A 21,114-nucleotide genomic window follows, 5' to 3' on the forward strand; every position below is an offset into this window, starting at 1 on the left:
GGCGCCTGACAGGCCAGCCCAGGCTTGGCCACCTTTCGGCCAGGTCTGCTCCAGCTGAGAAAAGACAGCAGGGTGAGAGGCCTAAAACTCATCAGTCTACACCCTCAGCCAGGCAAGTCGTTTATTTTAGACTTCCAGCCCCATCCTGCCAGGCAGGCGAGGAGCCCACCCTCAGCAATTCTGGGGCCCCCTACTCCAACACCAGGAAGAGCCAAGGCCCAGGGTCAAGGAGGCTCGAGCCAGAGCCCCAGGGCAGCTGTGCAGGTGGCCGGTCATCAGGGGGCACCCACTGTCCAGGCCACGTGGGCCCTTTAGTCTGTCCCCTTCTCCTCCGGCCTAACCTGCAACCCCTTGAGGCCAAGAAGTCTGATGAGAGCGGGGAGCGGAATCGTTCCCGCCCCGCCCTTCCCCACCCAGGCTTGGGCGTCCATCCTGCTCGGAGCCGACCCCTTCCGCCTTCTCCTTCTCTTCTCCAAGTCTCCATGACCTGCGGTCTGGGGAGGCCCCTCGGCATCCAGCGCCCCTCCTTCCCTGTCCTCACTCTCTTTCCACTCCACTCCAGAACCCCTCGAAACACCGCCCGATGCACTTGGACTTTGGGAAAATAAAAGCAAGTCTCTTGGCGGCCCCTCCCCATGCTGTGCTATAGAAAAAGAGGACGAGAGGCAGAGGGGGAGCGCAGAGGCCCCCCGAGGAGCGGGCTCTGGTGGGACAGCCTGGGCCTCCTTCCTCCCCTCTCTTTTCTCCTTCCTCCCCTCCTTACAGGCATCACTCTGCGGATGCGGAGAGGGGGCTGTGCTCCGGGGGGCCCCGGCCCCGCCCCTCCCGGGGCCTCCCCCTACTCCCGCGGCGCCTAACCGCCGCCTGCCTCTCTCCCGCAGTCCACGGCATCAAGTGGACGTGCAGCAACGGCAGCAGCAGCTCGGGCTTCTCGGTGGAGCAGCTGGTGCAGCAGATCCTCGACAGCCACCAGGCCAAACCGCAGCCTCGGACCCACAACTGCCTCTGCACCGGCGGCCTGGGTGAGCGGGGTCCCCGGCGGGCATGCGGGCAGAGAGGGCTCTTCCCGGCAGCAGGTGTGAGGGCACTAAGGGCAGGGGGTCGGCCCGGGGCCAGGGCGGCTCTCCCTGATCCTGCCCCGTGGGGCTGGCGGGGCTGGCGGGGCTGGTGGTGAGGCCCGGTTTGGGCAGGAAAGAGTGGTTTCCAGAGAGGCAGGCAGGCAGGCTCCCTCTAGGAATTTGGGCAGCATAGCTGGGAGGCGGCCTCCAGGGCACACATCCACATCCACCCACAGCGGTGCCCTCCAGGCCCCGGGATCCTGGGCATCATCAGCCCAGCCGGAGCCCAGATCCCCAGGCGCTGGGCAGACATGGGCTTTTCCAGGAGATGAGCCCTGAGTCAATGGGGCCACTCAAGCTAAACCTCTTGCTTTAACCTCTGTCTCCAAGAATGTACCGTGCCCCGCACCCTCTGTCCTGATGTGTCTACACTTCTGATAATGGTATTTGCTCTTTGAAATGTGGATCTTCGCTCCTTCTGCTGCCTTAATTAGATATTTCCATTAGAGGGTCATGTCACTTGTCTGCAAAGTCTTCATGCATAGAGGAATCTCGGTGAGGCTGTAAAAGGATCTGGGGAGAATTCACCCTTTTATCAAAAGCAGAAGTCACCCTTATCAGATGGAATGAAAATTACTTCGGAGCGGAGGCCTGGAGGCAGGGCCCTGAGGGAGACTTGCTCAGAAACTCAGAGCCTGAGGCTCTTTCTTCTCTGCCACTGAACTGGGGGTTAGGGCTCTGTCTTTGCTCAGCTCCTTGCCCAGCCAAGGACAGGCTGGGCCTAGCTAAACACGGGGTGGTGACCCCAGGTACCTTTCTGCAAAGGAAATGTCTAGAACCCCCTTTGGTCCTGGGCCTAAGAGCTAATCCAGAGAGATGCACTGTTCTCCACCCACACACACACCCCAAACTCAACATCCACCCCACCGTCAGCTTCTGCCAGGAGCTGTTTTTCTTTTTCTAATGGAAGTACTGAGGGGGTGAACCCCGGACCTCATGCATGCTAAGCACGCGCTCTGCCACTGAGCTATACCTGCCCCTCAACTGTCAGCTTTTGACTTCCAGTCCTAAAGGGCCTTCTTGAAAGGGTACGGCTATGGCCTGAGCAGGTGTGGAAAGTTTCATGGGAGGGGAGAGGGCTCTAGCCACCATCCCAAACTGAGCCCCTCTGGCCTGCGAGAGCCATTGCAGTGAGTGGTGTCTGCCTCCCGAGGTGGGAAGGATTTTCCTGGAGGATAACATTCTCCTCGTCCTCTCCTTCCCCACCTCCTGTGCACTGGGACATGCCCATCACTGTTTGGAGAGGGCCTCAGGGGAAAAGCCCCATAGGACACATGAGAACTCGGAGTGGGATAAGTGGACCCGAGACCCTGAGTGTCTGTCCCACGCCAGCCCCGGTGGGCAGGTGCCTGCCTGGACTCCCAGGCTGGGCTTTGCCAGACCCCAGCGCACAGGGACAGGGTCCACCGCGGTCCCAGCTCTGACTCTCTGCGTGTGTGCGTGCGCGCGTGTGTGCCCGTGTGGCGTGTGTGTGCGCGGGTGCGTGTTGGGCTTCCGATCTCCGCAGGAGCGGGCAGCAGCGTGCACCACAAGTGTAACAGTGCCAAACACCGGATCATCTCGCCGAAGGTGGAGCCGCGGACCGGGGGGTACGGGGGCCACTCGGAGGTGCAGCACAACGACGTGTCTGAGGGCAAACACGAGCACAGCCACGGCAAGGGCTCGAGCCGCGAGAAGAGGAATGGCAAGGTGGCCAAGCCCGTGCTCCTGCACCAGAACAGCACCGAGGTCTCCTCCACCAACCAGGTGGAGGTCCCCGACACCACCCAGAGCTCCCCCGTGTCCATCAGCAGCGGGCTCAACAGCGACCCGGACATGGTGGACAGCCCCGTGGTCACAGGTGTATCCAGCATGGCGGTGGCCTCTGTGATGGGGAGCTTGTCCCAGAGCGCCACGGTGTTCATGTCCGAGGTCACCAACGAGGCCGTGTACACCATGTCCCCCACCACCGGCCCCAACCCCCACCTCCTCTCCCCCGATGCCTCTCAGAGCCTCGTCCTGGCCGTGAGCTCCGACGGCCACAAGTTCGCCTTCCCCACCTCGGGCAGCTCGGAAAGCCTGGCGATGCTGCCCACCAATGTGTCCGAAGAGCTGGTCCTCTCCACCACCCTCGACGGGGGCCGGAAGATTCCAGAAACCACCATGAACTTTGACCCCGACTGTTTCCTCAACAACCCAAAGCAGGGCCAGACGTACGGGGGCGGGGGCCTGAAAGCCGAGATGGTCAGCACCAATGTCCGGCACTCGCCACCAGTGGAGAGGGGCTTCAGCTTCGCCACCGTCCTGACCAAGGAGATCAAGACCGAGGACACCTCCTTCGAGCAGCAGATGGCCAAAGACGCGTACTCCTCCTCCGCAGCGGCCGCGGCGTCCAGCTCCCTCACGCTGACCGCAGGCTCCAGCCTCCTGCCATCGGGCGGCGGCCTGAGCCCCAGCACCACCCTGGAGCAGATGGACTTCAGTGCAATAGACTCCAACAAGGACTACACGTCCAGCTTCAGCCAGACGGGCCGCAGCCCCCATGTCCACCAGACCCCTTCCCCGAGCTTCTTCCTGCAGGACGCCAGCAAGCCCCTCCCCATCGAGCAGAATGCCCACAGCAGCCTGAGTGACTCTGGGGGCACCTTTGTGATGCCCACGGTGAAAACGGAGGCTTCATCCCAAACCAGCTCCTGCAGCGGCCACGTGGAGACGCGGATAGAGTCCACTTCCTCCCTCCACCTCATGCAGTTCCAGGCCAATTTCCAGGCCATGGCAGCGGAAGGGGAGGTCACCATGGAGACCTCACAGGTGGCCGAAGGGGGCGAGGGCCTGATCAAGTCTGGGGAGCTGCAGGCCTGTAGCTCCGAGCACTACCTGCAACCCGAGCCCACCGGGGTCATCCGCAGCGCCAGCGGCGTCCCCATCCTCCCGGGCAACGTGGTGCAGGGACTCTACCCCGTGGCCCAGCCCGGCCTCGGCAACGCCTCCAACATGGAGCTCAGCCTGGACCACTTCGACATCTCCTTCAGCAACCAGTTCTCCGACCTGATCAACGACTTCATCTCCGTGGAGGGGGGAAGCGGCACCATCTACGGGCACCAGCTGGTGTCGGGGGACAGTGCGGCGCTCTCACAGTCGGAAGACGGGGCCCGTGCCCCCTTCACCCAGGCAGAGATGTGCATCCCCTGCTGCAGCCCCCAGCAGGGGAGCCTGCAGCTGAGCAGTGCTGAGGCCGGGGCCAGCACCATGGCCTACATGCACGTCGCCGAGGTGGTCTCGGCCGCCTCGGGCCCGGGCACCCTGGGCATGCTGCAGCAGAGCGGACGGGTGTTCATGGTGACCGACTACTCCCCGGAGTGGTCTTACCCGGAGGTAAGACCATCGCCTCCCCTGCCCGCCTCACCTGCCCACCACCAGCCAGCACACAGCCAGGGGAAGTTCGTTTGCATGGCTCTGCCCTTTCTGGGAAGCTCTGGGCCAGGCAGACCAAGCTGTCCCCTCCCTCTGTCCCCAAGGTGCTCAGATTACCCCGTCCTCTCTCAAGCAGTGTTCTGTCCTCACTGGAGCAAGTAGATTTAAAGTCAGGGGTCTCCCTTGGAGGCCAGGGCCCCTCCAAGCTCTGCCAGAACAGTGTTTGCTGTCACCTGGCTTATGTGTTAAGATTCCACTCATATTTTGCTTTGCTTCTTTTTTTTTGAGGGAGGGAGGGTCCTAAGGCTGCTGAAAAAAATTTCAAAAATCACCTCCAGAGACCATCTGGATCCATTACCCTTGATTTATTTCACAAAACAAAACAAAAACAAATAATTCCCATCAAATTGAGAGGGAGGGTACAGCTTCCAAATAGTGATCTGTGAGATTCGGGGGGTATATCCAGCCTCTTTAAAAGCAAAGGCATGTTATATGACCCAGGATCTTACACGATCCCACCTGTGGCCTCCTCCCCCGCGAGCCCCCACCTGCCTCAGTTCCCGGGGGGCTGAGATCTGACGTTGAGAATCAGAGCTCCAAAGCCCAGGACCCGCAGGAAAACCCAAGTCTTGCCAAGGTGGCACAAGTGTTTAAGGAAGGAAGCTTTCCTTTTCCTCCGAAATAGAGTGGCGTGAGGAGGGGACAGCGTGGCCTGAGCTTCCTCTAATCCCAGGTTGCCCACTAGGACAGGCTCCCTGACCCCTCCCAGCCTGCCTGCCAGGTGCTCAGGGAGAGAATATTCACTGCCGGGCCCAGATCGGCACTCTCTCCCCAGGAGCTGGCTGCCCACGGCTCCCTTGCGCCCACTTGAACTGCCACCTTCCCTGGACGCTAGGGCAGGGGCTGATACCCAGGACACCAAGGGAGGGGTGCTCCTGAAAGACCTGGAAGCTCATGGGGTACTTTCTTTCAGCGTGGGCGGTGCAGGGATGCTCGCAGAAACCCGTGCACATTACAGACCCAGGCGCTAGCAGGCGCTCCCAGGGCAGTGCCTGAGTCAGGACGTGGTTATGGGGTTCTGTGAGAAGTGAAGCATTTCTGAGAGCCCATCTCCGCTTCAGAGTCTCCCCCAGGCCCTGGTGAAGGGGACAGCAAGGCCCAGGGTGAAGGGCATGTCTCGGGGGGCACTCCTGGGCGTCAAGCGTGGCTGTGCCGTGACTTCACCTGCCTGTGACACCGGCACCCGCCTCCACACGAGGTGTGGTGCCAGGAGTGCTTGTAAAGCCTTTGGCCCATAGTAAGTCATCAATAGTTTATGAGTATATCATTGGTGACTATTCTGTGAGCATCACAGCTCGTGGCCCACTGTTCTCCTTTTTGTGTCCCCCTGCCGTGGCCGTGGCAAAGAGGCTGCTCACTGGTTGATCGTGGTGGCCTCAGAGGGGTCACCTATACTGGGGATCTCAGCATCCCAGTCTTGACCAGGAGGCTCACACCTCCCCTGCCGCCTTCCTTTACGGCAAGGCCGAGATACAGTCAGCATACAGATGTCCCTGGCTCTCAGCCCAGGTAGCAGCCCCGCCCTCAGACAGGAGCATCTTAGAACTATGGCAGGAGTCAGAAGGGCAGCTCCGCCCGCGCGCTGCGTGAGTGCCTGCAGGCAGCGTGCTCGTCAAAGCCTCGGGTGTCCACGGGCGGCTGCCCTGCGTGGTAAGGAGCACGGGGCTGAGACTGGACAATCTGGATTCAAACCCTGGCCCCACACTGACTAGCCGGTGACTTTGGGCAGGGTCGCTGCCTTCCTGCATCTAAGATCAGGGCGATGATTTCCTCGCGGGGTTGCTGTGAGGACTGAGCGAAGTGTCTGCCTCTTCCATCCACCTCCACAGGGTCCCCAGCCCCCACAGCCCCCCAAGACTCCAGAAAATTCTGACTCAGTTTTCTCTTGGTGTGGCTTGGCATGACCCTGTCCCCCTGGGGTGAAAGGTCAGCTCAGCTCAGCAGCTTAACCCCCATGGGGCTTAAGAAAGCAATTCAGAGGGGTCTGAAGGGAGGCCTGGGACTCGGGTGCAGGGAGGTCAGAGCTGGGGGTTGGGGCTCTGCCTCTCTGGCCAGGCTCTGAGACCTGCCTCTCTGGACCTCGGTTTCCTGATCTGTACGTGGCTGAGAGGGGTGGCCTCAAGGCCCGCCAAGTCCTCGGACCTTGGAGATTGTGTCCCCGGGATGCTCTGAGGCTCCCTGGAGCCCGAGTCCTGTGGGAAGAGGAGTTTCTTTCCCCTGGGCTCAGCCTTGAGCTGTGACTGCCCATCCCTGGGCTGGTCCAGGCCTTCACTCCGGCCCCTGGGACCTACGGGCTCCAGTCAGGGGCCCTGAGCAGTCCTGGACCTCTCGGTCCTGTACCCAAGGAGTGGCTGTCGGGTCCCTAACCTGAACCTCGGAGAAAGTCAGTTCAGCAGCTGGCCACGCGAGGGCGGCACGGGAACGGGAAAGGAATGGGAGGGAGCGCAGGGAGCAGGACAGCCCGGCTCTTCCAGAAGCTCCCCATGCTTCCAGCCACCCAGGAACAAGAGCAGGTCAAATTCAGTTTGATTTGGAAAATGCTGGCCTGGGGCCCAACGTGGCTGCTCAGTGAGGCCTCTGCCCGCCCCTTGCTCCCCACCGTCCTCCCCTACCCGGGCCACTGTTCCCAGTCCAGCAGCAGGGGCCACCCCACTCCCAGTTCTGCAGGAGAGGGCATCTCTCCCCTGCCCCGCCCCTCCCCTCACAGCCCCTAGGTGGGCGTGGTGCCCCCTCACCCTCTCCCCTTCTCTGCCAAGAAGAAGCCTGCCTTGCTGCCTCTGACAGGAGCCCGGTTCTAGCCAGGCTCTGCCAAGCTGGTGGAGGGCTCTGTGGCAAGACACGTAGGCCCCAGGGGCTCTTCCTAGTCTGAAAATATGGGGTCGGTCACCCAGTGCCCCCACCAAGCTCTGAAATTCGATGGTGCCCCGGCACCCACTTTCGCAGGAATGCTAAGGTCTTGCTGTCTCTTCTTGGAGCATCCCTCCCTCCCACAGGATGCTCCCATGTCTCCTTAGTTCTGTCCACCTCTTCACCTCCAGCTGCAGCTGGTCACCAACACACACACACACACACACACACACACACACACACACACACGTGGGAGGTGTCCCTGGGCCAGGGCCGCCCTAGGTGCATCAGAAGTCCGGGTCCTTTATCTCAGGGCTCCCAGGGCACAGAGACCTCAGACAGCTCAGATCTCCTCCCCCAAGCCTTCTGCGTCATCTCCCTCCACTGAACTCCTGCCACACCAGGCCCAGGAGGCTGCAATTAGAGCTGTCAGGTGCCCGCGTCACAGCGGTTCAGCCCAGTCAGGCCGGTGTTGCCATGGAGACCATCGCCTGAACTGATGGATGCCCAGCCCCTCCCACAGCAGTTTCCATGGAGAAGGTCCTGATGTGCTCCAGTAACTTCCGCAGCCCTTTGTTCCTCACAGCAGCTCCAGCGTCATGCCAGCTGCTGTTGATTGGGGTTATTTATTTTTCTTTCCTTCTCACATGGTGACTGTCTGTGGCCTTTTGAAGCCACTGCTCTTCCACTGCCCAGGATCCAGGGATGATCATGCCCTGAACTGGCTTCTGGTGCTCCCAGGAATCCCAAAGTCAGGTTCCACGTGTGCACACCTCCCAGCCAAGCCCCCACTCCCAGCCCGTGGGCCCAAAGTTGCTGGCCCCAGTCCCGCCATGCAGGCAGAACTCCAAATCTCTCTATGTAGCTGTATATCTGAATTGAAGAATGTTGAGGCCAGGTGGGCCCTAGGGTTCATATGCCACCCAGAGAGGTTGGGCCACTTGCCTGAGGACACACAGCTTCTAAGGGGCAGACTTCCTGCTTTGGCTCCTGGTCCCGAGCTCTCTCCAGTGTCTTCCAAACACTGGTTGTCTAGCAGCAAAGTGACTTCTCCAGGCACTGCAGCCAGAGGAAGGTAGGCCCATCCAAGGGCACAGGGGCTGTACCTTCCCGTCCGGGAGAGCCCCTTCCGTGGTGGAACCTCTCTTCTGTGCTGGGCTCTGGGGGGCCCACCTCCACCTCATCCCTGGAAACACACCCTCCTGCTGCTGATACCCAAGGCAGCCCTGGGCCAGGCCAGGCTGCCAGGAACACCGCGGGGAGCCTCAGGAGCAAGTCCCGGGTTGAGGCTGGGGTCCCTCCGGGTCATGGATGGGCCAGTGCCCAGGATGGGTCACCCAAGAATGAGCGTCTTCCTGGCATTAGGCCACAATGAGAGGGCTGGGGTCTGGTCTCCTGGCCTGGAGAGGTGGAGGAAGGAGGGTCTCAGGCCGCACTCCGCACCCTTCTGTCACCCCAGCCTCCAGCAGGTGCACCTCTCGACCTTCTCCCGCCTGGACACTAGGTGGTGCTCTCCACCCGGTCCTGGGCCGTTCTTGGCCCCTCGCTGGGAAAGGTGAGTGGAACCTGAGGTCAGCCCACCCCAGGAGAGCCAGAGGCCAGCAACCCTACCCCCTGCATTCCCAGAGCAGGCTCTCCCACAACTCGGTAACCCAGCCTTCCCCTCGGCTGTCTGAGCCCTGAGCAGGGCACCTACACCTCATTGCCCACATCAGGCAAGACAGGGTGCTGTTCATCACCAAGCGGGCACAGTGACCTGAGAGCAGGACTGCCCGGGGCACTGAGACATAAGGCTACCTCTTTGCTCTGTGGCTGCCCTGGCTGGTTCCAGGGGGAGTTCGGGGAGTGCCCATCCTTTTCCTCTGCTCCACTGCTCCTGGGCAGGATCTCCTGGGATCCTTGGGGGCAGGGCCCTCTCCCCTCCAGCTAAGCAAGGTCATCTGAGCCCCTCTCCTCCGTCCCCTCCCTCCACCCCAACTCCGCAGCCTACGGGAGCAGCTGCCCCGCACAGCCAGGCTGCAAGCACGTCAGTGGACCGTGTGTGCAGAGCGAGGGGGCTAGCAGGCTGTGTGGGCAGTGGCACAGACAGTTGCCCTCTGTGGCTCGGCACAGAGTCCAGGAGGTGATGTTCAGCCCCACCCCATCCCCAGCGCCCAACAGGGAGCCCCTCTCCAATCCAGGCAACCTCCGAGCCCCTCCAGCTCTGAGCCGGCCTTCCAATTTTCTGTTCTGCTGTCTTTCTCTCGCCTTCTTCATCCATGTCCTGGCTTCATCCATGTCCTGGCTGTCCTCACCACACCCTTGGGATCCTGGGTCTCCCCTCATCTCCTCACCAGGACTTCCAGTCCCTGGGGGACCACCAAGATGCTCAGGCCTATTTCCACAGCTCAGAGTTCCCACAATCTGTCCACCAGCCAATGAGAGAGAAAGCCCCCTCCCCCCCTCCATTTCCTTCCAGGGGTCCCACCGGCCGGTTTGCAGGGGCATCATGGGCTGAAGGGTTTGGAAAGCTCTGTGCTCCCTGCTGCTTGGAACTTGATGTTCCGATTCCATAAGGGGGTCAGGGGTCAGGACTGCTAGCCCTGTGTTGGATGCCAGCTGAGGAAGGCAAGGAGCATCTGGGGGGGGATCCTCCCCCACCAGGGACTTGGGGACAGGGGTGGCAGCTAGGGTCCCTCCTCCTGCTGCAGTCCTGAAACAGCGGTTCTCAAAAGTCAGGACGTACCGCAGCTGGGAATCTGCACGAGGGCTGGGAGTGCAGACCACTGTCCGAGCGGTGCCGCCAAGGAGGGCGTGTCCCTCCGCCCTCCCTGTGTGACTGACCCCCTCTGCTCGCCTCTGTTCCCTCCAGGGAGGAGTGAAGGTTCTCATCACAGGCCCGTGGCAAGAAGCCAGCAATAACTACAGCTGCCTGTTCGACCAGATCTCAGTGCCTGCGTCCTTGATTCAGCCCGGGGTGCTGCGCTGCTACTGCCCAGGTGAGAAGGCTGTGTCCCAGCAGAGGCGTGGGGCTCCGGAGCACCAGATGCCAGTCACCCTGGGGGAGGGGGTGACCCTGGGAAGTTGGGTCATTACTCTGGGCCTCGGCATCCCCTGATGTGAGGGATTCGCTATTACGATGCCATCTGTTCTGGGCTGGTGGACCCCCTTAGCAGGCGGGACACAGGTGTGCTCAGCTGGGATTTTGCAGAGAACCTGATGGGGGACTGTTCAGGTATCCAGTGAGCCAGGTTGACACACCCAAGACGGGCCGCAGCAGGAAGATCTGACCACCCTCCGCCTGAAGATGACCAGAGCTGGTGAGAGCCAGGCGGGCGGAGGGCTGCCAGCTGGGCCTGGCATCGGGGCCATGAGGCCTCCCTCTCTCCGCTGGCCCGTGCCTCCCACGGCCCAAGCCAAGCAGAAGCCACAAGAACAAGAGAGCTCATGGGACCAGTCCCCCGGGGCACAGAGCAGGTCAGAGGGGGATGGAGAAGGTCTGGAGGAGAAGGGGTGTCAAATTGAGAATATCTGCACAACCTCCTTTGAGAATTTGGTGAAGCCGTCCACCCCGTGGCCAGAAAAAGGCACCAGCTCCTCGTCCGCCTCCACTTTCAGGGACAGGGGCCCCCTGAGTGCTGCCCTGTGGCTCTGGCCTTCTCCCTCCCACTGAGACTCATCATTGTCATCCATGTAGCTTCACGTCCTTATCTGGTCAACTTGTCCTTGACCTCTGGCCATTACCACCTGCCAGTGGCATGTTGGCTCCATGAGGACAGGGACTGTGTCTTTCTCAGGTCACCATTGTGTCCCCAGGGCTCAGAAAGTGCCTGGCTAGATAAACAACAAGGACCTCCTGTACAGCACAGGGAACTGTATTCAGTAGCTTGTAATAACCTATAATGAAAAAGAATATATGAATATATATGTATGACTGAATCACTATGCTGTACCCCAGAAACACATTGTAAACCCATTACAGTTTAAAAGCGCCTGGCATGTCATGAGAAGGGAGAGGATATTTGTGAAGGAGTCTGTTTCTAGGGCACATGTTTTCTGTTTCTGGGGCTGGTGCTGGGAAGGCCCCTTGACTGACATCTCATGGGCATCGTTAGCTCCAGGCTTGGCCCGTCCAGCTTGCCCAGGCAGTGAGCAGAGAGGCAGGCGAGGAGGCAGGTAGCAGAGGGCCCCAGTCCATGTTATCTGAAGCTAGGGCATCTACAAAAGGTGAGAAAGAGAGCCCCCTGTGGAGGGCCAAGGATAGGGAGGAGAAGTGGGGGCAGGGGTCCTGGGGCAAGAGTAGAGCCAGTCAGTGCCAGGGGCCTGGTTCCACCCGGGGTGATCCAGCTTGAACCCAGGGCTGCCCCCGCTGTCTGCGTCCACCCAGCCCGGGGCTCCTGAGCTGACATGGAACATTCTCTCTCTCCCTCCATCTCCCCACGCAGCCCACCGGAGCAGAATGCCTCTGCTCCAGGGCTGGGCTCACCTGCTTGGCCTCCACTTCATCCCAGTAGCCACGTCCCCACAAACAGCCCAGGGAGCCAGGGCTGCTGGTCCTGCCCCCACTGGCCGCCTGGCTGGCTGCACCGGACCCACTCAGCACCCTCTGCTCCCTGGCTCCCAGCAGCCCTGCTGGGCCTGGACCACAGCCACCCCGGATGGATGACAGCCAGGCTGGGCCAGCCTATCCCAGCTCAGGGCTGTGTGTGGCTAATGCAGCCCTCCGCCCACCTCTGCGGGTGAGCTGGGGGAGAGGGCAACGTGTTATTAAAGTGTCCGCTTATCACCTGCTGCTGGAACAGGACTCGCCTTGCCTATAAATAGATGCACTTCCTGTACCTGGTTCTGGCCTGGCTGAGGACCCAGACCTTGCCTGTCCTGAGTTATCTGAACCCTCAAAAAAAAAAAAAAAAAAGACCGGCCTTTGCGTGCCCTCTGGATGGTGTCCCAGGCCAGGACCTGGCAGATCCCGGGGGCTGGATCAGTCACACCGCGCCCATCCCACATCAGCCGGTTACCATCTGGCAACTTGGGCCCGGTGGTTGACCTCTCTGGGCTTCCGTTTCTACATCTTTCAAAACCACCTGCCAGATGGGCAGGAGGCTGAGAAGAGGAAGGTCCAGGAAGCTCCTGGCTCGCAGGCTCAATTCTTGAAGCTACTGGGCATGTGGGGCCTTGCCCTCCTGTCCTGGAGGGGAGCCGGAAGAGGGGCCCTGGGCTGTTCAGATCTCAGCAGGTGGGTCTCCTGGTCCCAGAGCATCTCTGGGTCCCCAGAGCTGGCAGGAGAGTCTGCCCAGGTCACTGTATCTCCCAGCCCTTCAGGCTCCCCTAACATCCTGCATTTTGGACCCAGGGAGGCTCAGCAGGTTGAGAACCAGGGCTCTGCTCTGTTCTACCACTAACTGCAAATGCGGGTCCCTTATGGACTATCCATGTTTTGACGCCCTGACTGAAACATGTCATTCTGGCAGGGGGCACTGGGTGGAACAGCAGGCACTCATTCATTTCTTCATTCAGCAAACAGTTTGCCAGGCACCTGGAATGGAGCTACATCCCAGCCCTTAACACTGCCCTTGACCCCAGGGAGCTTTCAGTCCAGGAAGGAGTTGGTCATGCACATGAGCAACATCCTAGGGGGTGAGGCTGGCTGCTCAAGGACATCTCCCCTGGGTTTCCCAAAGGCTCAGGGAAACTGGAGCTGATCTAAAAGAAAGAACACTTGAAGCCAGAACCAAACAAGCTGTGCCAAAAAGGAGGCCTTGGAGGTCTGTGAGCACAGGGCAGGACACATTAGGAGCTAGAATGACATGGGAGGGGGCACAGAGGGTGAAAATGGCCACCGCCCACCGGCCTGGTGCACCTGCCCAGGCAAAACAGATGGGGAGACTTGACCCTGGCCAAGTAGATGGTTCTTCTGGGCAGCTCCGCCTCTGTCGCTGGCCACAGAGGACACAGAGTCATGGAATCTGTCTCCTGCAAGATTCCAGAAGTGCTGCAAGATCGGGAGGGGGACGGCCACGCCGGACCACTGAGCTCGGGCGGCGCAGCGGTGGAGGACTTTGGACTTAGGAAAGGCAACCTGAGCTCAGAAGAAGATGGAAGAATTCCCCCAATGGGAAGATTTTGCTAGAAGCAGCCCCACGCTGGATCCCTTGAGGCCCCCCATGCAAATGATGCAATTCAAAATGAGATGGGCAGGTGTGCTGTGTTTTGAATCAATTTGCTCAACAAACAGGTATTAAGAGGCCATAACAGGCCAGGCATTGGTCTTGGTACTGGGCATGAAGAGGTGACCAGGACAGACCGTCTCCCTGCTCTCACGGAGCTTACCTTCTACTGCAGGAGGCAAAAAACAAACAAGGAAAGAAAAAGATAACCACTGATAACTGGGGGAACCACGTCGAGACACTAGAATATGGTGATGTGATAAACTCACTTGGGAAAAGGGAGGTTCCTGTGGACAGACTGATGAGGGAAAGCCTCTGGCAGTCTGGGATATTAGGCTGGAACCTGAATGATGAAATGGAGCTAGTCATGGGAAGAGTGGGAGGAATGCCTCCAGGCAGAGGGCAAAGGAAGTGCAAAGGCCCTGAGGCAGGAACAGGTTTGGTAAGTTGGAGAAATATAAGGGTGGTGGGGGAGTGGAACGTGGCTAGGTTGGAGAAGACAGCAGGGACCAAATCATGTGCATCCTTCTAAATCTTAAGAAAGAGTTTGATTTGGTTTTACTTGCTATGGAAGCCATTCGTTTTTAGTGGGGAGTGATTTGATCTAAATTATGCCTCTAGAAGACGATTCTGGGTGTGTGGGAGAATGGATTGTAGGAGGGAAGAACAAAGCAGGGAAACCATAGGAAGGAGCTGAGCAGTGATCTTTCCCGACTCAAGGAGAAGGGCTCCCTTGGGCAACACACTTCCACGGGTTTCATGGGGTGTGGCCCTTCTGACCCATCCCAGCAGGAACAGGTAGGTCTCAGGGTGTGCTGGGATAGCCCTCAGCAGGAGGCTAGTGCAGGAGTCCAGGCATCTAGGCAAGAAATGATGGCAGTTTGGGCCAGAGTGTTGGTCATTGGGATGGAGAGAGGTACATGGACCTGGACTTGCTGATCAATTAAACACAGGGAGGAAAAGAGATTCCAGGAAACTTCCTGGGCCTGCGTGCACCAAGCTGCTGGGCTGGGACCCAGTAGACTGTGACAGGTCCTCTCTGCTCCGTCACCTGGGGAAGGATGAGATGGCTTTGCATCTGCCACCATTCCAGCATCACCGCCAGTTACGCACATGCCAGGAGGTGATACATGACGAGCAGCCAGTGAGGAGGACCCTCCAGCTGGAACATCTGGTACGGAGAAGCCTTGAGCGCCCCAGGGGCCAGCAAGAGGCAGAGGCTTGCTCAGAGGCGCAGAGCAGAGCGGGCTCAGACGGGGCACACGCTGATGCCCTTCCTTCCTGTTGGTAAACCAGGCAAGTCTCCAGGGAAAGCAAGTGACCGCGAGCTTGGAGATCTGCCCAGGGATGCTGTCAGAGCCCAGGGAGGTCTGGACTTGGCTGGGGCTCCCTGCCCAGAGAGGCGCTGCCGGAATTCCCACGGGACCCACCCACCATGGAGCCAGCTTGTGATCTGGTGCTGAGGGACCCCACCGAGGGGGAAGCACAGGGCAAAAAACCACAGGTCATCCTGGGACAACAACCTCCTGCTCTGGGGACAATGGCATAACCCATCCACCTGGGATGGACAGAGGCCATGAGTCAATGAGTCGGTTTTCCCATCAGACATCCTCAGAGGGAAGCCAGAGTTTTCCTCGGCCCCGGAGAGCAGCTGACTTGGACCGCTTCCTCGAGGCTAAGCTGCTGAAAACCAAGAGCCCAAACAGTAACAGGATCCTGTGTGTGTCCTCCCTGGAAATCTGTCCCGGGGAGGCCCTAGCACTGGTGTCTGGTGTTCCAGAAAAGCAGGGCAGAGAGCACATAACCCTGATGTCTGCGGGGTCCGAGGCCGGGCAGGGCGGAGCAGCCTGCCTACCCCCACCGGCACCGGCCCCCAAGACTTCAATATCCGCCTCAAGCTCAGAAGTGAGCAGGTCCCCGCCAGGGGCGGGCTTCCCTCTTGCTGACAGTGAGGATGCCCCATTCGTTTATTCAACCGATACTTTTCGCTGAGCCCCACATTGCGGGCCAGAGCAGCTCATGAGGCCCACAAGGGTCTGTCTTCCTGAAGCTTCGCATTCAAGCATCAGAGGGACGAGCAGGTTTCATGCCAGCCCCCGGCCCAGCCCCACTGGGCTCAGAGTTGCGGGCACAGCCGAAACTCTTGCCCTCACCAGGGAGGCAGAAGAGCTTCTAAAAATACACAGAGAGCCATGCTAAGAGTCAGGATAGGCTCGTAGGAAAAGGTGAAAGAGAAATGAGCACAAAGGGGTCCAGCGCAAATGCTGTGCCTGAACCCTGGCTCGGATGGACTGGAGGGCGAGGAGCCAGCCAGCCACGGGGCAGGGTGGTGGACCAGCCTCCCATCCATTCATTCGGCCGATCAACACAGGGCTCCCAGTCCCTGTCCTCACCACAGAGCAGAGGAGCCAACCCCGAAGGGCCGTGGGGAGAGGCCAGTGTACTCCAGGCTGTTGGGTGGTACCCAAGCTAAAGGGTGCCCCCCACCCCTACCCTGACCCCTCTTCCTTTTGCTTTCAGCTCATGACACTGGTCTTGTGACCCTGCAAGTTGCCTTCAACAACCAGATCATCTCCAACTCAGTGGTGTTTGAGTACAAAGCTCGGGCCCTGCCCACGCTCCCCTCCTCCCAGCACGACTGGCTGTCACTGGACGGTAAGAACAGCGCTCGGGTCACCTTGCCAGGCCCTACGCTAGAGGGACTACTTGGGAATCCTATGCACAAGGTGTGAAAAAGGACACATCCAGGTCTCCTAACTTGCACTCCAGGCACAAGTCTCCACCTCAGGAGGACAGACTGGGTCCCCATCCTTCATCTCTGTCTCTCCCTGGGACAGAGTGAGTATGTGAGCTTGGGTCCAGGGCCTGCTGGGGGGCTCTGAGGGGCCAGGCAAGCCCCCAAGTTGCTGAGAGGACCCGCTCTCTCGATAGACCTGGAGGAGCAGGGTCCAAGCATCCTCAGCTTCCTGGCCCCCACCCCCCACCCCCGGGGGCTCAGCTTCTCAAAGCAGGAGGACTTCCTAGAGGCCATGATCAAGCCCTGAGCCTCTGGGGCAGGGGAGGGGGTGGGGGAGTGGAGAAGGGCAGAGTGGGCTTCTTTCAGATTCCAAGACCTGGACTTTGTGTTGAGGGCTTCTGCCAGTTAGGGACAATAAGTCAGACCTTCTCCCGGAAGCCATCCAACAGCCGCCACCCTCTGCTTCTAGGCTGCTTTTCCTTTGGCCTCTGCCCTATAGAGCGTCTGACACAAGCCCAGGCTTGTGATCGTGGCTGAGGGTGGAGGGCCAAGGAGTCCCTGCATGCTCCAAGGGAGGAGGCAGGACGTACCAGCCAAGGATGCATCCCTGAGAGCAGCCGGCCTCGTCCATGGGGTGCTGAGTGCTGGCTGCTCCCCTTGGGGAACCAGAGGCTCTACAAAGAGAAGCTGCCAAAGACAGGCGGGGGGTGCCATGGTCCAAGGCTGCCCTTGCAGGCCTGGGCACGCCTAAGGGGAGCCCTGGACTTGGCCTGGAGGGGAAGGGTGCTGAGCTATCAGTCTGCTCTCTGCACTGGGCCAGAGTGGGAGGGGAGGCTACACACGGCCTTAGCATCAGGGCAGCTGCAGAGGGGCCTCTCTGTGGGACACCTCGCCGGAGATCTTGTCAGCCCGAGGCGTTGGGTCTTGGCTAAGCTGACCCTGGGCCCTCTGTGGGGCTCACTTACTTAAGCTCCCCTCCCTCATCCACAGCAGCCCTTTGCCTTCCCACCTCTCAGCTTTCCCCTGGCTGCTGGCTGCCGGGCCATTTCTGGGCTTGGGTACATGCCCTGGGCAGCTTTCCTGAACCACCCAGGGTGCAAACGTCGGTCTCGTCCCAGCCCCGGCCCCAGCAATGACAGGGTGCCTGGCAGCCACCCTGGCCACTAAACCCTCTGAGCTATTCCCAGAAGTGGCTCTGGCTCAACAGGCATCCGCACCCTGGCAGTTGTTGCCCGGGAGCACCAGGCTGGTCTTGGCAGCCACCCCAACCATGGCTGAAGCCAGCCAGAGCTGTAATGATGACCTACAGGATGTAACAGACAAGGGCAGGGTGACCAGGGGCTCCCGTTCAGGAAATCCTGTTTCCGTTTTGCAGAACAAATAGGAAAGGAAACAGGGAACTCTGCAGAGCCCCGGCTCTCCCTGAGTGACCAGGTCACCTCTGCAGGGTGGACTGAAGGATGCTGAGACCAGTCAGTGTAGGACCTGCTGGGGAGGTGCAGCCTTTCAGAGAGCCAAGTCCAGCCCCGCAGTGCCTGGGAGCACAGGAAACATCAGCCGGCGCCCCCCCACCCCCACCCCACCCCCCGAAGCCTGGAGAGCAGGCTGTACCAGGAGGTGGTGGCCGGCAGGGGAGGATGCTGTGATGGAGATCCTGGGGAAGGCAAGCCACCTTAACTGCTTCATGACAAGCCCATCCCTGAGGCCCTGGCCACATGAGGCCCTTCGGGCAGTGGGCCTGCTGCCAGGCAGGACGCATGCTCTGCAGCGGCCTCCTCCGCAGGGACTGGGGGCTCTGCCCTCCACAGGCCTCCCCCTGAAATAAGCTCCCCCCGCCACCCGCCCCGCAGCCCCTGGCGGAATACACCAGAGAGATGACAGGAGTTGGGGAGAGGAGGCAGGGCTACCCCTACAGAGAGCAGATGGGGGCTGGGAAGGAGCCCAGGCACCTCTTGCCCTAGGAGCTTGACCAGATGTCCTTTCAAGTAGTGGGAGGGGAACAGGGGGCCAGGGCGGAGGAACTGTGAGGCCCCACCCTTCCAGGGTAGAGGGGAAACTTCCTCTCTCCTAGTTCTCGCCCCTCACCGCGCCCCCATCCTGAACCGAATACAAGCGACTTATTCACCTAAGGATCCTTTTCGCAGCATTTCACCAGCCTGATAAATAATAGCGGTGGGGGGAGGGGAGCAGGACTGCAGCCGCAGCGCCAGGAGCACAGTCCTCCCGGTGCAGAGGAGGCAGCTGGGACAGCCCGGGGCGGGCGGGGGGGGGGGGCGTCCCCCGGGCTCTGGCCGTCCCTGTGGTCTGGCAGTGAAGAAGTGTGTCGGAGAAGATGCTGCAGTGGCCAGGCTGTAAGAAGCCCTCCTTTCCTCTCCGCTCCTCTCCCCTCGCGTCTCCGCAGCTCCTCACCTCCGCCCCTCCCGCCCCCACGGTTACCGGGCAAATTCTCAATTCGAGCTGCGGGGAGGTGGAGGGGCGGCGGTGGAACGGGAGGGGGCGAGGGGACTGCGGCGCCGAGCAAACTGGGGCGCGGCGGCCCGGCGGCGCGCGTGCACAGACACACCCGGGCACGGACACACACGCCTGCACACACGCACGCTTGCACGCTGGGCGCAGCTGCAATGCAGGGGGCCCCGCGCCCGCGTCCGCCGGGATGGGCCGCGGCAGGGCTCCGCGCACCGAAGGCCGGCCCCCGGCAGCCCCGGGGGACAGGACGGGGACGCGCAGCCGGGGCTACGCGCTCGCGTGCCGGCGGCCGACTCCCGCTGTGCGCGGTTCCTGTGCCTCCACCCGTCGCCCAGTTCGCAGTCTTAGGGGCGTTCCTTGCCCCTCCCCCATCCCAGAGCAGGGGGAAATGTTTGGGGAGAAATTCTCTGCTTTCATTTTTTTTTTTAAAACGAATTTGTTTGCGAAACTACAGGCTGGGTGGGGGATGCGGGCATCGAATCCGCGCGAGCGCGCGTAGCTGCAGCAGAGGTGGCGCTGCCTTTGTCCTGGGCGCCGCCTTTGTCTGAGCAGCCCCGCCGGGTGGGAGGCGATCGTCCCCGCGGAGAGACATCGGCGCAGGCGCCCCACGTCCCCTAAATCTCAGCTGGACACAGCCATCCGGGCGGAGATGCAGCATGAAAATGGGGGGAAGGAGGGAGAGCAGAGAAGAGGGGGCGCTGCGGCCACCGTCTACCCACTCCGGCCGACTTCGGGGAGCGCAGCTCTCTGGGTCTCTGAAGCTGCAGCGCTTCCCCCAGACCTAGGGGGCACCCCTCGCCAACCCCACCCTATTGTGAAGTCTTGGGGTCACAGGCCCTGTCTGCTTGGACCCCCACTGCCTAGAGCAAGCTGGCAGGTTGCTGGTCATTGTACCTAATTGTTTTATGAATGATTGCATGAATGAATAAATTCTCACGGGACACATCAAGAGAGCTTAATTCAGCCCAGTGTTCAGGAAGGCTTCCTGGAGGAGGTGACCCCCTCTGCTGAGACCTCCAGCCTGGGCAGGCAACAGCCAAGCTAAGAGGGATGAGAAGTAGCCCAGGGAGAGGCAGCAGTAGGGGCGCCAGGTGGCGGAACTGCCAGGCCTTTGGCCAGGGCACTCTGGGAACTCCCATTTTCACCGTTTCTGCCCCCTCAAAGGCCCAGGTTCAAAACATACTTCCCCAGGCTGTTTGCACAAGGACCCCCGAGTGGTCTGGGGCAGGCCAGCCGTGCGTTTGGGGTGCAATGGGACCTCTTCCGGGCAAGAGGCAGTCAAAGCAGCCAGTTTACCCCCGAGACCGTTTTCTGAGGGCCTCTGGGGTATGTCACTTCTGCCTGCTCTGAGTCCCTGGATGCAAACACCCAGGGCTGTGCTGAGCGTGGAGAGGATGTGCTGTGTTTAGCCAGTCTGGCCCGGGCCTGCGTTTGCAGAGAATAAACCTAGGCCGTTTGACACTGTGGCAGCCCACAGGGTGGGGCTCACATCTGGGCAAGGGCACTGGGACACCTTTAAATGACCCCTGTCCCTGGAAGAGAAGAGGAGTGGAACTTCCAGGTGGCCCGTTCTGTTCTTTCTCTTGAAGCCATCTGATGCTCCCCTGGCCCCTGGCCCCACCCCCACCCACTGCCCCCTCTCCGAACCCCGCTAAGCCGCTTATTCTTAGACTATTTTGAATTGCCTCTCAGGCAGCTGAGCCTCCTACTTGGGTGGGAGGGTTGGAGGGACGGTGGATGCAGCTTTCCTGGGCTCAGCCAGCTGGCCACCTGGGCAGGTCTCCTCCCGACCCTTGGGTGGGGGAGAGACCTCGTCATTGCAGGCCTAAGAGGGGAGCCGGGACTGGAGCTTCCCCTCATCACGTAGGTGCCTACTTCGGTGTAGGGAGCCTCAGGGCAGGTCGGACACCCCTGGCAGCCTACCCTCTGGGTCACCAGAGCCAGAGGAGGGTATCCGGTAAGCCAGCCTCTGGGGCAGCCTGGCCCCAGGTTAGAGGTGTCGGAAAACTGAGACCCTTGCTCCCCTCTAAGGGGGTGGAGAGAAGGAAAAGCAAGATTTGGCCTCCGGCTTGGCCTTCTGCTCTGACCAAACCCTCTGTGCTCACAGACGGAAGCCCTGAAGCTGGGATGGTCCCAGCTCTGTCCCCCTCCCCCCACCTCCACGCTGCCTGTTCCTGGTATGTGGCCATGCTCCTGCCAGCCTCTCCCCTGCTGGCTGGTTTTTAATAGCAGCCTCCACCCACCAGGAGTGAGAGACCACACACTGACCCAGAGGCCACGGGTGCAGCCCTGTGGCCGTGGCCGCAGGAGAGGCCATTCCAGCTGTAAGGCTGGCCCCGCCCCTGGG

General features: G+C 60.6%; 1 protein-coding gene across 3 annotated transcripts in view; it reads left to right on the forward strand.

The window, feature by feature from the left end:
* Positions 1–21,114, forward strand: part of CAMTA1 (calmodulin binding transcription activator 1) — an 828,030-nt gene that overhangs the window by 735,661 nt on the left and 71,255 nt on the right. For all 3 annotated transcript variants that reach the window (XM_032495097.1, XM_032495096.1, XM_032495095.1), the window contains 4 exons: positions 882–1,022; positions 2,626–4,472; positions 10,270–10,396; positions 16,085–16,219. In XM_032495097.1, the coding sequence (XP_032350988.1) occupies positions 882–1,022; positions 2,626–4,472; positions 10,270–10,396; positions 16,085–16,219 (2,250 nt within the window). The remainder of the gene's footprint in view (positions 1–881; positions 1,023–2,625; positions 4,473–10,269; positions 10,397–16,084; positions 16,220–21,114) is intronic.

The sequence above is a fragment of the Camelus ferus genome, chromosome 13 (assembly GCF_009834535.1).
Source record: "Camelus ferus isolate YT-003-E chromosome 13, BCGSAC_Cfer_1.0, whole genome shotgun sequence".
Lineage (NCBI taxonomy): Eukaryota > Metazoa > Chordata > Mammalia > Artiodactyla > Camelidae > Camelus > Camelus ferus.